Source organism: Cetorhinus maximus, chromosome 5 (genome assembly GCF_964194155.1).
Source record: "Cetorhinus maximus chromosome 5, sCetMax3.hap1.1, whole genome shotgun sequence".
Taxonomy (NCBI): domain Eukaryota; kingdom Metazoa; phylum Chordata; class Chondrichthyes; order Lamniformes; family Cetorhinidae; genus Cetorhinus; species Cetorhinus maximus.
The window spans coordinates 25,861,910-25,877,532 of record NC_135883.1 but is presented as its reverse complement, the minus strand read 5'-3'; the positions used below and the strand labels follow the sequence as shown (position 1 = coordinate 25,877,532).

Below are 15,623 nucleotides of genomic sequence, written 5' to 3'. Positions count from 1 at the left end.
CAGGAGACCCATTTGAGGAGGTCCACCCCCCTTACCTGCCACCAGCCCATGCAGGGAAAGCTGCTGGGCTGGAGACTTGGTGTTGGTTTCTCCCCCTGCTGGTTAAATTGCGGCAGTGGGATGAGGCCTTTTTATTTGTGCATTAATTGCCTGATTAAGAGCCTTAATTGGTCACAAGCAGGCAGGCTGCCTGAACCCACCCCCACTGGGCAGCTGGTAAAATTGCAGTGGGGGCTGGTGGGTAATGTGTCCCCTGCCTTCAAACCCACTGGGGGAAGCATTAAATCCAACCCATGGGATGTGTTAGCCAGCAAACCCCGTTGTCAAGTTACAGGATGGCCCAGGGACTGAGTGAAAGGGCAAACAGGTACTGGAGGTCCTGGTGGAGGAGGTCCAGAGGAAGATTATTGTCTGATACCCCCAGGAGGAAAAGGAGTTGACTACATGCTCCTCACGGCCCACTACACCCGCTTTGCCCTTCTTGTCCCCCTCTCCTGTGGCAGCTAGTTCTGCACTTCCTGGCCTCGTTCGCCCCCCCCCCCGATGAAGTGGAGCCCCTAGAAAATTGCTGATTACCAAGCATTCCTTTTGTCCTGGTGACTCCTTTTAAGTTAGAATAGCACAGCAGCTGCCCTTTTATGCTGAAGTTCTCAAAGGATTTCCAGAATAAATGTTGATGAAATTTTGGCAGTGTCCCAGGAAGTCTCCTAATGTTTTTCAGAAGTCCTCTTCAAACCTCTAGCAGTAAGTGAACAGTAGCATACAGAATCCTTGGTAATGACTTGTTTACTGCCAATCAGCTGGTCACTGCTAGCAGAGAGCATTAGTTCAAGTGCTATCCACCAAAATGCAGTGTGCCCTCAATGAGCACTAGCAGGCAAATAAATTGCCCATCGCACCCTTAACGATCCTCTGGGCGGTCACTCCTAGAAGCAGGCTTCAAATCCTTTACCAGAATGGGGTCTTGTGCTAAATATGGGATAAACGTCTTTCATTTAAGACTCCACCTTGGCCACTTCTGAGGCTCTTTAGTACCTAAAGTATTCCTTAATCTTTATGCAACTTAGATTCATTTCTTCTCTTTAATTTGCTTACGCTTCTTCCCAAAGCCAGTGGCCCAGGTCTCCGGGTTAGTAGTGGTGTGACAGTGCCTACTTCTGACACAGATGTTAAACTGCCCACTTAACAATTAACACTGGAGCCTTTGCACCTACTGATACAGGCACCAGCAGGGATGCAGTGATGAAGAGTCAGTGGGGGAGGGGTCAAGTGGAGAGTGTAATTCAAGCAAAGTCACGCCCTCATTTCATCATGAACTGAAGACATGCCCCTTAAGGTAGTCTTCAGTTCACTGACTTGCACTGTTTTTAAATGGGCCTGTCAGTCTCCAAAACTAAGCACCGAGCATCTGCATGCATCGGGACTTCCTCAGGACCTTAAGCGACTTAAGTTGAGTTGTTCACTGCTCCCTGTAATTGGAAAATTCAGACCATTGTTTTGTTGGAGTATAGTTCCACGCATTCTGTTCATTTGCTGATACCTTGTCAAAGCCGCAACATTCATATGAGTCTAGAAAGTGAGAGCTGCTTATTCATATTGGCTATTACATCTTTTAGTTTGTACACCAGATATACTATTTGGATTCAACATGGTTGACTACTTTCATTCATGGAATTCAGTGTTCCTGTGTACCTGAGTTTTTCTTGCCCAATGTCTAGCTACATACAGCAAGATCCAGGAATTCAATAACAATATACAAATTATATTTATACAGTGACTTTAGCATAAGAATACATCCCAAGGCACAAAATATAGGAGCATTACCAAACAAAATTTAACACCAAGATATGTGAGAGAATATTGGGGCAAGGGAGCAAAAGTTTGGTCAGAGGTAGTTTTTTTAAGGTTATGTTAAAGAGAGAGGTCGGGAGGCTGAAAAATTTAGAGGGGACAATTCTGGAACTTGGATTCTAAGCATTGGAAGCCATCAATGGTGGAGAGACTGAAATCTGGAATACTCCAGGCCAGAATTAGAAGAGCATCGATATCTGAGGCTTTAGGAGGTTACAGAGACGGGGACAGGCAAAACCATGGAGGGGCTGGAAAATGAGGATGAGAATTTTAAAAGCGATGCATTGCTGGACCGGGATTCAATGCAGGTCATTTAGCAAAGGGGTGATGGGGTGAATGATACTTGGTGTGAATTAGGACATAGGTAGCAGAATTTTGGATGCGTTCAAGTTAACAGTGTGAGGCTAGCCCACTGTGCATAGGAATAGTCGCATGTATTAACATTTCTGAAGAATAAGTAATGATCAAACATCATGAGCTGCGTAGGTGATCGTTATTGAAATGTAAATCCATAACATGCACAGTTCGTGCATGTAAGGGTGTAAAAATGTAATAATATTCTGTGTCTTAAAGTAATGCTGTAGCTTGTTAAATTCTGGTAATTCTGAAATGTTATTAATGACCTTGTTTATATTTCAGCGATTTTAAAAAGCACTTGCAAAGCCTGATTGATTTTTCTATGCCATAGAGATTCATGTAGCAAAGAAGTCAAATGAGGTTTGCAACATTTAATCCAAGAGTTTGACAAATTAAATATTCTGTTCTATCCCATGTTTTGCGTTGCAGATCAGCTCTAAAAGCAGACTTTACAGTTCAGTGTTTTTGCTTCTCGCTTAAATTTCATTTAATTGGTGGATCCAACTGGAAAATAATGGGGAGACCATTCAGTCCTTTTTATACACAAGTGGGATTCTGTGCAATATCATTATTCACATTGCATTTTTTTTTTAACAATTACAATTTGCTATTGAAAGCTTCCCACTATTTACTGCATTGTTTTCCCTTTTAAGGAACTCAACAAATATGTACAGTGACAAACAACTGCAGGTCAGTACCTCGGTTAACTTCGCCCAATCTCCGGTGCATCCCCTTTCAGACAGCGAATGTTCGTCCAGACATGGGTATGTGGTCTTTTGTGAGTTTCACAATGTCTCTGACTCATTCCTGCATTAATAAATATTGTACCTGCTGTTCTATCTGCTTTTTGTCAGATCAATGTACTTGTAATGGCAAGCAAAAAAAAAATCATGACCTTTAATGTGGGAGGGAAAGATTCCGTTTGTTTTGCTGGTATTTCGGATAGTTAATTCTTAACATGTGGCTCAATACCACAATTTAATCATTTTGAGTAATGTGCACTTGTAAAATGGAAGCTCTTGCAGCAGTTCTAGTGTTGCACTCTGAGCAAACAGTGCCTTAAGTTTAATTGGACAAACATTCTGAAAGCATGTGCGACTACATGTGCTTAAATTGTTGAGGAACTTGCATTTCAGTTAGAAACAGCAAGTAATGTTTTGGTTGAAACAGTTAAAGATACGGTGACCACGTTGGTTAACAACTGCATCACTTTTGACACTGGTTCTGGGTGCAAGTAACGTTTCAAAAACGCTTGAAGATTGCACATTTCTTCATGAACAAATGCAAAAATAGATCAACAACATCATTTGTAGACTTGTGCAACATCAAAGTCGTGGGTAATACAGTGACTTATTCATCACCAGAAATGGGAGCTCCACTGCCACTTAACACAAGTATTGATAACATTCATTTTGATCGGACAGAAAATTGCCCGTTTGTCAGTTACCAAACTAACTGCTAGATTATTTTTTGTGGCAGATATTAGTCGTTCATGTTTCACCAGATGATTAGGAAATTCCAAAATTAGTTCTTTAATTCGTCACCAGTTGTTGACACCGCAGTCAACACACTCAGTCACAGATAATGAAAACAAAAGTAGGATTGCTGGACAACTGAGATAAAGTAGAAAACCTTGGATTTCATTGGTCAGTCAGCATTGGAAGGTTTAAAACAGATGTTGAAGTCTTCTCTCTTTGTAACCCCAAATTATGTATAAAGGGATCAAATGGGGATATCCTACACTGTTTTAGACTTAGTTCTCCAGTGATATCAACTTTTGCATGTATTTTGGTCAGTTATATCAGATGCAAGATTTTTTTTAAAAGGTACCATTCCATTTTTCAGATGGAAAACAGCACTGTATTTGCTTAGCTCATGTGTCCTGGTTACATAACATTAATTGTCAGTACAGCAAGCGGGTGATGTAACAGCCGGCTCCATTGTTGTCTTTGTCATTTGTACAATCTGTGTTCAGATATTTCAGCAAGAGCCAGGCAATCTAATTAATTCTGCTTTCTTTGCTACATTGCAAAACTCCAGTCTGCCTGTAGAATACAATCAACGTACTTCACATCTTTTGGCTCCTGTTGCTGGAGGCTTGTCTAGCTCTTGTCCACAGCCATCACCTCTTTTTCCATCTATGCTCAGGTATAAGAGTGTTGTTGCAGTGCCTGCTGTTGTGAAGCTGCTAACATATATTAACCGTTTGGTTTGTTCAATTTAATCTTTTCAGTTAACCTAAAGAAGTTTTGATTTGTGTTCGTTCTTAGACACATGTACAAGAATTGTATTTTAAAATTAATTTCTGAAGTTTATTATGCATATATCATTCCCCTTGTTTGTTGCTGGTTTGGTTTATTTTTTTTTTAAAAAGGGAGCATTTTAATGACAATGTTACAAAATGCAGGTCCCTTTAAGAGTAAACCAGGACCAGCTTCGGAGCGAATTGAGAGCAGGTGATGCTCAATGAAGCCTGTATTGAAGAGCTGGGTTTTTCCTGAGTAAGGGGGGGGGGTTTTGCTTCTGGACAGGGAAAGGATCCCAAAGGGAAGAGTGGAAACTGGTATTTGTACTGAACTATATTTTAACAATAAAACAGTTGTGATTCACAGAATGTCTTCTGCCTGATTTCGGTAAATGGATACCCGCCTATTAAAACATTTAAGGGGAATGCAATAATTCCAAAGACCTAAAAACAAGTACATTGAATTGCCTTGTATACATTGAATTTGACTTTGCTATTGGATGCCAATTTCCATTTGGCGCCCCTCAAGCTAGCTCTACTGAATGTCATGTGTTGCTGGATCTTGGCACTGATCATTGCTAAGAGAGTTCTGGTGGTGTGTCTTCATAGAGCCCCGACTCCCTGGACATTAACTTTCTAACACTTAATGTGGAACTGGGGGCATTAATGTACTTCTAACATTTAACATTAAACTAAAGTTTTTGAAGTGTCTAGGCTGTCCAGTTACCCACTTGAATAAAGTGACTTGATACCTACAAAGTTGTTTGTTTCACTTCTGGATCCAAACCCTTCTAAGGAGTCAGGTTAATGATTTTGCTCCCCAGACATCATCTCATGTTGATGTAAAAGTGATAGTTTAGTATAATCCTTACTCTGTGGAAAAAATATTTTCTGTGTATTTTTGTTGTTGAGTATTAGAAAATGAAGTTGGGGTTCCTGATCTTGGCTGTGCTATTATTATGGTGACGTCCAATCTTGGTGTTGATAATGCATTGAAAGTCTTATTAGAGATGGTTATTGCCTGGGACAAACATTAATTGTCCCAGCCTGAATACTGTCCACATCTTGAAGCAGTTCATGGCTGTATGCAACATTACTTGAGTTGCAAATGGAGCTAAACACGCTGCACTGATTGGTGAAAAGCCCTTACTGGGGTCACACCTGTAGAATGTTGGCTTGATGTACAGGGCAATGTCCCCTCTAAACTGTGCAGCAATCTGAAAGTTTCTGCACAAGCCATGCACAATTTGACCTCTTTAAGTTACAGCTTGTATGTGGCTGTGCAAAAAAAAGAAATTTAAGGGCCTACACGTTTTAAGTGAATCAGCCAAGTACTACAAAAAAAAGGCATGTTGGTCAAGGGCAGTCGTTCTAACCTCGCCTGTTCATGTCCATGTTTGGACCAAGGTTGTAATGAGATCTGGAGCTGAATGGTCCTAGTGGAACCCAAACTGAGCATCAGTGAGCAGGTTGTTGTTAAGTGCTGCTTGATAGCACTGCCAATGAACTCTTCCATCACTGATGATTTAAGTGTAGGCTAATTGGATGGGCTGAATCTGTCCTGCTTTCTGTGGACAGGATGTACATGGAAGATTTTCCACATTGCTGAGTAGATGTTGCTGTTGTAACTGTGCTGGAACAACTTGGCTAGTGAGTTTCTTTCTGGGGCACTAGGATTTGACACTGCAGTTATGATTTTGGTGGGTTCTGTTGCTGTTGCTGTACCCAGTGCACTCAGCCCTTTCATGATATCCTGATGAGTGAATCAAATTGGATGAAGGCTAGTTTCAGATGGTGGAAATGGGCCTATTGCCTCTGCTACTGCTCTCCCTCTTATTATATAGCATGGTGATAATGTTCATTGAAAAGGTATTCTCTTGAGTATGTGAGAGATCTGGTTCTTAACTTTGGTTAAATTTTTAGTGTAGATCTAATTTTTAAAAAAATTAAAGGAAAAGAAATCGAAGATTGCTAGCATCTCAGTTGCGCTGATATCAAATGACTTGGACGCTGTTGTGGGTGAACTTCTGGGCTTAAATCTATGGTAGCACATCAATCCAGAATATTTGTGTATGTGTATGTGTTGGACTTTTGCAGCAGAGGAATAAATGAGAAGCAGATGGTTTTGACAGAGGTACATTGTAAATCTTGCAAACAAACCAGGAAATTTGTCCATTGCAATATTTCAACGTTCAGTTGAAATGCAAATTTCTCAAGGAAAAAAAAAGCAACAGCCCTCTTGCACCATAGTTAGTGATGTTTTCTAGGAAGTTTCATGCCATAACCACCGGATTTTGTTTTTAGTTTCAGGAGGGAAAATTTTTTAGAAATATATGAAGCTAAACAACAAATTATCGCTTAATCTAAAGTGTTAGGAAATCTTGTTTCACAGCTTGATAGTTGGAAACTTAATACATGGGGAACATTTTCATTATGCTGTAACAGTATTAGTAATAAACCAACTGGGAAATGAAGGGTTCAACAACATTATCACACCCAGATTTTAGATTTAAGATCTAATGTATTGCACATATGGATGAAGTAAAGCAAGAGCCATGTAGTTTATTAGACCTAATAATTGGATGAGGTAATGATGTATCAAATCAGATTTGCAGAATTACCACTATTTAGGTTAAATACTAAATTGAAGGCAGGCATTCATTTATTTTGCATGTTATATCTAGGTGAAGGGGGGTAGAATAGTTCCCCTCTCTTCCTACGTCTCATTTGACCCCCAACAGCTTCTTTTATAAAGAATATAAGTTTGCCAATTCAGTGAATGCTTAACTGTTTAAGTAGTAACTTTTAAAGAGAGACACACAGATTTTCAAGTTTTGAAAAGAAAATAGTATTTATTGTACTTAACACCTGAACTTAATAAAAATGCTTCAACTCTCTCTCATATACATTCAAGAGTTCACACATCTGTGCACGTGAACGTGCATACAAATTAGTTACATGGTGGAAGGAGGATAGATTAACTGGAAATAAAAAGAGACATGCTGGGTAAGCTTTTCGTTTTGCACTCATCAGGTCAGATCAGAAGAATACCAAAAGTAAAGGGAACAATAATTTATACTGCATGAGAAGAGTGCTGATTGGTTGGCAAGTGGACTCTGGTAGAGGTGTTGCCATGGAAAACACACCAGGGAACAGTTAACTGCCAAGCTTTTGTTCAAATTTGCACCAGACAGGTTGACTCTGATCAAGGCATTGCCATGGGGAATGAACCAGGGAATGGCTGTCCCCCAAGCTCTTGAGATTACCAGTCAGTCTTGCAGCGTGGCTCAATTATGGGTGCTGGAAGTCACATATATCCACATGTAAGGCCCTGTACCTTGTAGACAGAAGGAGTATGTCCATGCATTGTGCCTTTTTCAACTAAACAAAAACTTGGGGGACAGCCTTTCCCTAAGTCAATCGGAGTTGACCTACCTGGTTTGAATTTGTACAAAAGCTTGACAATTAACTCTTTCCTGCTACATTCTCCATGCAAATATCTCTACCAGAGTTCACTTGGCCCACCATGCCACTGAATCTGGCCAACAACCTCCAAGACCGTGTGGAACCCAGCTGCGCGCTGGAGTCCCCATGCTAAACTACGCCATGTGCAGGCCTCTATCAGGCAAAAAGCCCTGTGGCGATGGAGGATTGGCGACAGGGGCAGGGCTGTGATACCACGAGGCCCCCAGCCAAATTCCGCACAGAGGAGGTGGATGTGTGACGATCGTCAAGACCCTGTGTTGGGACAGGGATGCCTTTTTGGCAGCTGCATCTGCGACTGAGCAGTCCTCTTCAGGATACTCTCTCTGCTCACCCCAAACGAGGAAGGAGCTAGAAAAGATGCCCCAAAAATAGGCTGTCGGTTTCTCCTGGATGGGAAACTGCACCCAGCGGGATTACCATCTCTGTGGTCGAAACAAGAAAAAAAACTAAACTTAGGAACTTGGAATGTAAGAACACTTGTTGACAACCCAAAGAGTGATCGCCCGGAAAGATGAACTGCCATCGTGGCCAGGAACTAGTGAAGCACAACATTGACATCACTTAACTTGTTCTTAACAAAATCTGGCTTGCTGGGGAGGGGCAACTGAGGGAGGTCAGTGGAGGGTACACTTCCTTCCAGAAAGGGAAGTTAGACCATGACCCCCCGCCCCCCCCCCCCCCCCCCCCACCCCCCGCCACCAAATCCATGGAGTTCATTTCACCATGATGAATAGGATAGTTGCCACGCTCTCTGACCCCCAACGGGAGTTCGATGAGAGGCTGATGACCCTACGCCTGCAACTTAGTCGTAACCAATGTGTCACTGTCATTAGTGCACGTGCCCCAACTTTAGATTCCGACCATGAAGTCAAGGAGAGGTTCTACTCTGATGTCGATGGTGTCCTTGCTTCTATCCCCAGGAAAGACAAGGTCATCCTCCTAGGTGATTTTCATATCCGAATTGGACTTGACCATGAAATCTGCAGTGGAACTATTGGCAAGAATGGTGTGGGGAAGGCCAATGCCAATGGCATCCTACTCTCGAACAAGTGTGCCCACTATGGTTTGAGCAGGACGAACACTGTCTTCCACCAGAAGAACCAGAAGAAGAGGCATCTGAGGTCAGGACATTGCCACCTCCTGGACTACATCATTGTCCAAGGAAGAGACCTGAGGTCTGTGCTTGTCACGAGGGCCATGAAGGGTTCTGAATATTGCTGGATGGACCATTGACTTGTGCACTCAGTGATGAACATCTGCCTGGCGCCAAGATGCCAGGGGACCCAAAAAGCCGCCCGAAGAAAGCTGAATGTTGCAGTATTGAAAGATCTGGGATTGTGGGAAGAGTTCCAGGCCCAGTTGCACGGTGCACTGGAGCAAGTGCCCACCACTGATGCCATTTACATACAGGGAGCAACTCCAGTCCATGTCCTAGACACCTGCACACACATTATTGGGCTTGTACTACAACTGAGCCAGGACTGATTTTGACGGCAGTAACACACTTCTGCAATCTTGAGCGGAAGAGAGTAGCCTTCATCGCCTGGCAAAGTCTCCCACGTACCCGGTGCATGATGGCTGTGATACAGCGACGCATTTGAGACATGAAGAACAACTGGTGGATGGGGGGGGGCTGCGGGGGGGAAGGTGCACGAGTTTCGGGTCTACGCTGACCAGCATGACATACGCAACTTCTTCCAGGCGACCAAGACTATCTACAGAGCCCGCTTGACCGGACAAAACCCTCTCCGATCACAGGATGGTTCCCGGCTCCTCAAGGATGACGACTCTGTCCTTCAGCGTTGGAGGGAACACTTCGAAATGCTCCTCAGTTGGGACTCTGCTGTATTGGAGGAGACCCCACAAACAACCCCACAACACCCTGTGGAGGATTCCCTCAGCAATACATCAACCATCGGTGATGACCTTGAGTGAGCCATCTAATAGATGAAAACCAACAAAGCTTGTGGTACATCCGCAGCGGTCTACCATGCTGGCAGCGATCAGCTCCTGGCACGACTCCAATTCATACTCTGCCTCTGGGATGAAGAGGACATCCCTTAAGATCTCAAAAACGCGACCTTCATTTCTATCCACAAGAAGGGGGACAAATCTGATTGTGAAACTAGAGGGGGATTTCCCTCCTGTCCATCGTGGGTAAGATCCTGGCCCACATCCTCCTGAACCGCCTTCATCTGGTTACTGAGGAGATCCTCCCAGAAACCCAGTGTGGCTTCCGATCGTCTCGGGGCACTGTGGACATGGTCTTTGTGGTTAGATAGATCCAGGAAAAATGTCAGAAGCAAAATCGAATTGTTCCTCGCCTTCATCAACCTGACCAAGGTGTTTGACTCTTTTTTTAAATCGTGAAGCTCTATGGATCATCCTCCGACACTTTGCCTGTTGAAGTTTGTCACCATCCTGAGACGCCTGCATAACAACATGACTGCCAACGTCCTGAGTGGAGGATCTGAAACTGACACCTTTGACATCCGGACTGGGGTCAAACAAAGTTGTGTGATTGCCCCCACCTTGTTCACCATTTACCTGACTGTCATTGTTCACCTCCATTTGAGATGACTTACCACCTGGTGTCAGCATTCAGTACCATCTGGGTGGTAAGCTCTTCAATCTTGGTCACTTCCGGGCAAAAACAAAACTCACTACCATGGACATCCACGACCTTCTGTTTGCAGATGATTGCTGCGTGATGGTTCACTCTATACAGGACATGCAAAGGAGGCTTGGCCTGTCTTTGAACATCGCCAAGACAAAGATCCTTCACCAACCTGTGCCAGGCCAGTTGAGCATCTCCCCGTGCCATCCACGTAGATGGGGTGGCTCTGGAGTATGTGCAGCACTTCCCTTATCTCAGCAGCCACCTCTCCCAAGGGATTACCATTGATGAATAAGCCTAACACAGAGTCAGCTGTTCCAATGCTGCCTTCAAGCTGTCTTTGACACTAGGAACCTTTCTGTAAGGCCATTTTGTTGACCACCCTCTTCTTCTTCTGCAGCAAAACATGGGCTGTCTACTGACGCCACATTGAGATCCTTGAGAGCTTCCATCAATTGTGCTTGCGTGGAATCCTGGGGATCAAATGGGAGGACCGTCGGACTAACACGAGCGTTCGCTATGAAGCTGTGTTTACCAGCATTGAAGCCCTGCTCCTTCAGAACCAACTCCGATGGTTGGGCCTATGCGGCCGGATGTCTGAAAACTGCCTCCCAAGGCAGGTTTTCTTTTCTCGCAGCTCTCCATTGGCCAATGCTCAAAGGGTGGCTAAAGGAAAAGGTATAAGGATACACTCAAGGTCGCCCTAAAGCATGGAGGAATTAACACCACTGATTAGGAGGATAATGCTGCCGATCGCTCGGCGTGGCGACACCTGGTCCGTTTCGAGGCTCCGACTCGGCAGCGAGGCAGAACAGAAGTGGCAGAGGAAGGAGAAGGAAGCCAATCCAGGGCTGAGAGTTCCACTCCCCTGCACAAAAATGTACCCCCATTGCGGAAGGACATGTGGATCTAGAATTGGGCTCCTCAGTCATCTGAAGTCTCTCTAAGCCTGACGGATGTCATCCTTGATTCTGAGGGGCCGCTGATGATGTAATCTTGTGACCTGTCCTGATGAGTGCAAGATGAAAAACCTTAGCTTGTGTCCATTTTTTTTTAGCAATACTCCAGTTCTGTAATACCAACTAACAGATTAAGTGGTTTAAAAGTCAGTAGTATACAGATCTTGCAGATTGATAACTTAGATGGTTTCAGGCTGGGTTCGATAATCTTTATGGATTTGGCACCAAACTAATTAGAAGCTGAAGGATGATTTATAGCTATTCTTCTGGAGACAGCTGCTGTGTTGATTCTTCACTCATGCCACAGGCGGTGTTTGGTCAAACACCAACCAGGGCTCAAGCTTGCAGGATGGATAGAGAGAGAGAGAGAACCCACTCTGGGTCCGGCTTATTTTTATTTTGACGTCTCCTTCTGTTCCGTGACCTGGAGAAAAACGGTTTCTTAAAACTCAGAGGATTAGTTGGCTCATCACATGGCTCCCTCTTGCCAGTGACTACTGATCCCTGCGAAACTCCACTGGACACAACCTTCCAGTCACAATAACACCTGTCGACCGTTACCCTTTGCTTCCTGCCACTGAGCTAATTGTGTGTCTACCTTAGCACTTTCCCTTCTTTGTTAATAATAACCGATGGAATTAAACTGATTTCCAAACCAATAAATATGGCAAAAGCAGAATTTACATCATAAAATAACCTATTGAGCTACAATAAGCATAGTTTCTGTACATATGTTTTGGGTACTCTGTGATTTATTGGTGTTAAATGTACTTTGCCTTCAGTCAACTTTTTTACTATTGGAAGGAGTCTTTTTAGGGGTTATCTTTATGAAGTGAATACATTTTCTAACCTAATGTACACAATTATACATTTAAAGAGCAGGTTAATAGCTTTTTTTTGCCACATCTGCATCTTCATCTAAGTACTAATAACTAACTTCTAATTCATCCTTTTTAACAGACAATGAAGAGTGTAAATATATATATTTTGAATTGCAGTGCAATTAGCTATTCATATGGTAGATGTCAGTGTATTCGTTTATCATATTAATAAAACATGCAGCATTTAAAATTGTATTAATTGATACAAGTTAGAAGAAATCTTGGGTTAGGCTCATTAAAATTATATCCTTTTTTCCTTTTTAAAAAGTTTGAAGCTGAATCTTCTACTTAAACTAAAACATATAGAAGTAGATAAAAGCAAAAAACTGCGGATGCTGGAAATCCAAAAGAAAAATAAAAATACCTGGAAAAACTCAGCAGGTCTGGCAGCATCTGCGGAGAGGAACACAGTTAACATTTCGAGTCCGTATGACCCTTCAACAGAACTAAGTAAAAATAGAAAAGAGGTGAAATATAAGCTGGTTTAAGGGGTGGGACAGGTAGAGCTGGATAGAGGGCCAGTGATAGGTGGAGATAACCAAAAGATGTCACAGACAAAAGGACAAAGAGGTGTTGAAGGTAATATCACCACCTTCAACACCTCTTTGTTCTTTTGTCTATGACACCTTTTGGTTATCTCCACCTATCACTGGCCCTCTATCCAGCTCTACCCCCCACTCCGCCCCCTTAAACCAGCTTATATTTCACCTCTTTTTTATTTTTACTTAGTTCGGTTGAAGAGTCATACGGACTCGAAACGTTAACTGTGTTCCTCTCCGCAGATGCTGCCAGACCTGCTGAGTTTTTCCAGGTATTTTTATTTTTGTATAGAGGTAGACCTTGATTTGTGTGATAGCTTAGAATGGCTGATAGTTGACAAACTGTGCCACACCTGATTTTTATTCCTATTGAAGATTTACTCCTATTTTACAGTGCTTCAAGATGCCGCCCTCCTACTCCTAACAGTGATTCTGAATTGGTCAGCAAGCCATCAGAAAGAGGGATGAATAGAATAAACACAGAAATGCACTGGGCATGGGGAGAACTACCTCAAACTGGCAAGGTATCTGGAAAAACATTTAAAATTGTATAATCGTGAGAGTGTATTCATAATGTTAATTTATAAGAACACTAAAACCTCTATCAAATGAGAAAACGCTGCCTACAAATATATACTGTAGTAGAGTCATAGGACTGAATTTTGAGGGGGGAGGTGGGGAGATGATGAATTGCTTGCCTCCCTGGAAGGAAAGTTGGTGCCGCACCAACCAATGCTCAACAAAGCCATCCCACAGCAATAACACGCTGCAGGTGGCCTTATTCTGGTGAGGGTCAGACTTCGAACACCACCCCCGCCATCCCTCTCGAGAGTTGCCAGTCAATCTGATTTGGCCAGCAGTGTCAGAGACCATTGCTGGGACTGCAAGGAGGCCCACAGAAGATTGATGGATCCTGGCGTAAGGTAATTCCCAGGCTTTTATGGTGGGAAGGGACCTAGGAGCCTAGGGAGAGGGGTGGGGTGGCGGGTTGTGATGGCCAGGCAGGGAAAAGCCCAAAGCAACCCCACCCCCCAAAACAAAGATGCACCTCCCTTCCTACCTGCTTTTTGCACAACGTTATTTTTAAAAAAACGTCCATCTGAATCTTGCCCCCTTGCCCACGGCAACCGTTTTATGGAATGGGAAGTGTATTATTTGGGTCAGTTGGGCTTGTTAATGAGCTTAATTGCCTGTTAATGTTTTTAAAATGGTGGGTGGCCTGTTAATTTTGCTGCCTGACCACTGTGTTATGGGGACCAGGTCAGGGGTGCATGGGAAGCCACCCGTCATATTTTAAATGCCATGCTTGACTCTGTTTGAACCATCCTCCGTTTAATGCGTTCTAATAACCCCCATTTTAAAGCATTCTGCCAATCTTCCTCCCCCACTGCCCAAGCTTTGTCATTTTTTAATTTGTCTCTTTGTTTCTGATTTATAGACTTGTGGAAGTAATCTTTTGACTATTTACCTTCTCAAACACTCAAAATTTTGTGCAGTTCGATTTCAAGTCACAATCTTCTCTGCTTAAATGAATGTAGCTTCATAAATTTCTTCTTTAGCTATATCATCTTACCGCTGATGCCAGCCTAGTGAACTTGTGTTGCACTTTTCTAAAGTATTAGTATCTTTTCTACAAACATGCCCAAAACTGCCCTAGTATGCAATCTGACCAATATCATGTCCAGATTCAGCACCACCCTTCTGTATTTAATGCTCTTGTACATAAAGCCCAGAATCCCATTTGCACTTTTGTTTCTTTCCACCTTCAATCCTGCTTGTGAAGATCTGTATTTGTTCTCTCTAATGTCTCTGCTTCACTCCCATTGAGAATTTTAATGTATTCATAAATGGATTTTCCTCAATTTATTACGGGTGAGGAAATGTGTGATTATATTGTATACGAGTAACTTGAAACCTGAAATGTTAAAATCATATGGTTTTTTTCAGTTGTAAATTGTGTATGTGAAGCCATAACATAAACATGGCTAATAGCGGCAAGCTATATCTACCATGTGACACATGGAAGAAAGTATTCTCTTCTTTTACTGTTTCCCTATTTCTTTCTGTTGTTATTCTCTTTTTTCCCCCCCCCCTCATTTTTCTTTATAGCGAGCCTGACTTTGAAATGTGAGTGTATTTTCATGCAGCCATATCCAACATTCCTAGAATTAGTGCAAGCCTTCTTACTGAACTACCTATTAGACGTGGAGAAATTTTAGTAATGATATGGATGAGTAAGTGCAACAAACGTTAATCGTCTCCAATCTTTATTTCAGCCTGTCACTCTTCCAAAAACAGAAGAACTTAACAGGGTGACCATCACTCCATCAGGAAACACTCACTTCAGAGTAATCGAGAGTGCCCCTTTTGTAAACTCTCATGGTGGTTCATTGACTCCCCCTCCACTAGTGAAACCTGAGCCTTTAGCAGTAAGCGAGATTACTTCTCAGTCTGTGGACAATTTTACACATGGTTCAGAAAGCTTTGAACCGTCAACAGCTCCACTGGTACCAGAAAATGGGGAGTCAAACCCTATTGACAATGAGATCAAGCAAATCAACAAAACTGATTCCCCATGCAAGAAGAAAGGTAAGGCTGTCTGAAGTAGCATTGGTGAATCACTACGCTACAGATTCCATGATTGTAAAACAGAACTGGAGGACCTTAGCCTTAATTTTTCATAATAGA

The 15,623-nt window shown here is 42.8% G+C and overlaps 1 protein-coding gene across 4 annotated transcripts in view; it reads left to right on the top strand.

Moving 5' to 3' along the window:
• Positions 1–15,623, top strand: part of lpin1a (lipin 1a) — an 85,600-nt gene that overhangs the window by 35,757 nt on the left and 34,220 nt on the right. For 2 of the 4 annotated variants that reach the window (XM_078541601.1, XM_078541602.1), the window contains exons 5-8: positions 2,862–2,972; positions 4,249–4,356; positions 13,330–13,459; positions 15,212–15,524. In XM_078541601.1, coding sequence (XP_078397727.1) covers positions 2,862–2,972; positions 4,249–4,356; positions 13,330–13,459; positions 15,212–15,524 — 662 coding nt within the window. The remainder of the gene's footprint in view (positions 1–2,861; positions 2,973–4,248; positions 4,357–13,329; positions 13,460–15,211; positions 15,525–15,623) is intronic. The other 2 variants (XM_078541603.1, XM_078541604.1) reach the window with 1 other exon arrangement.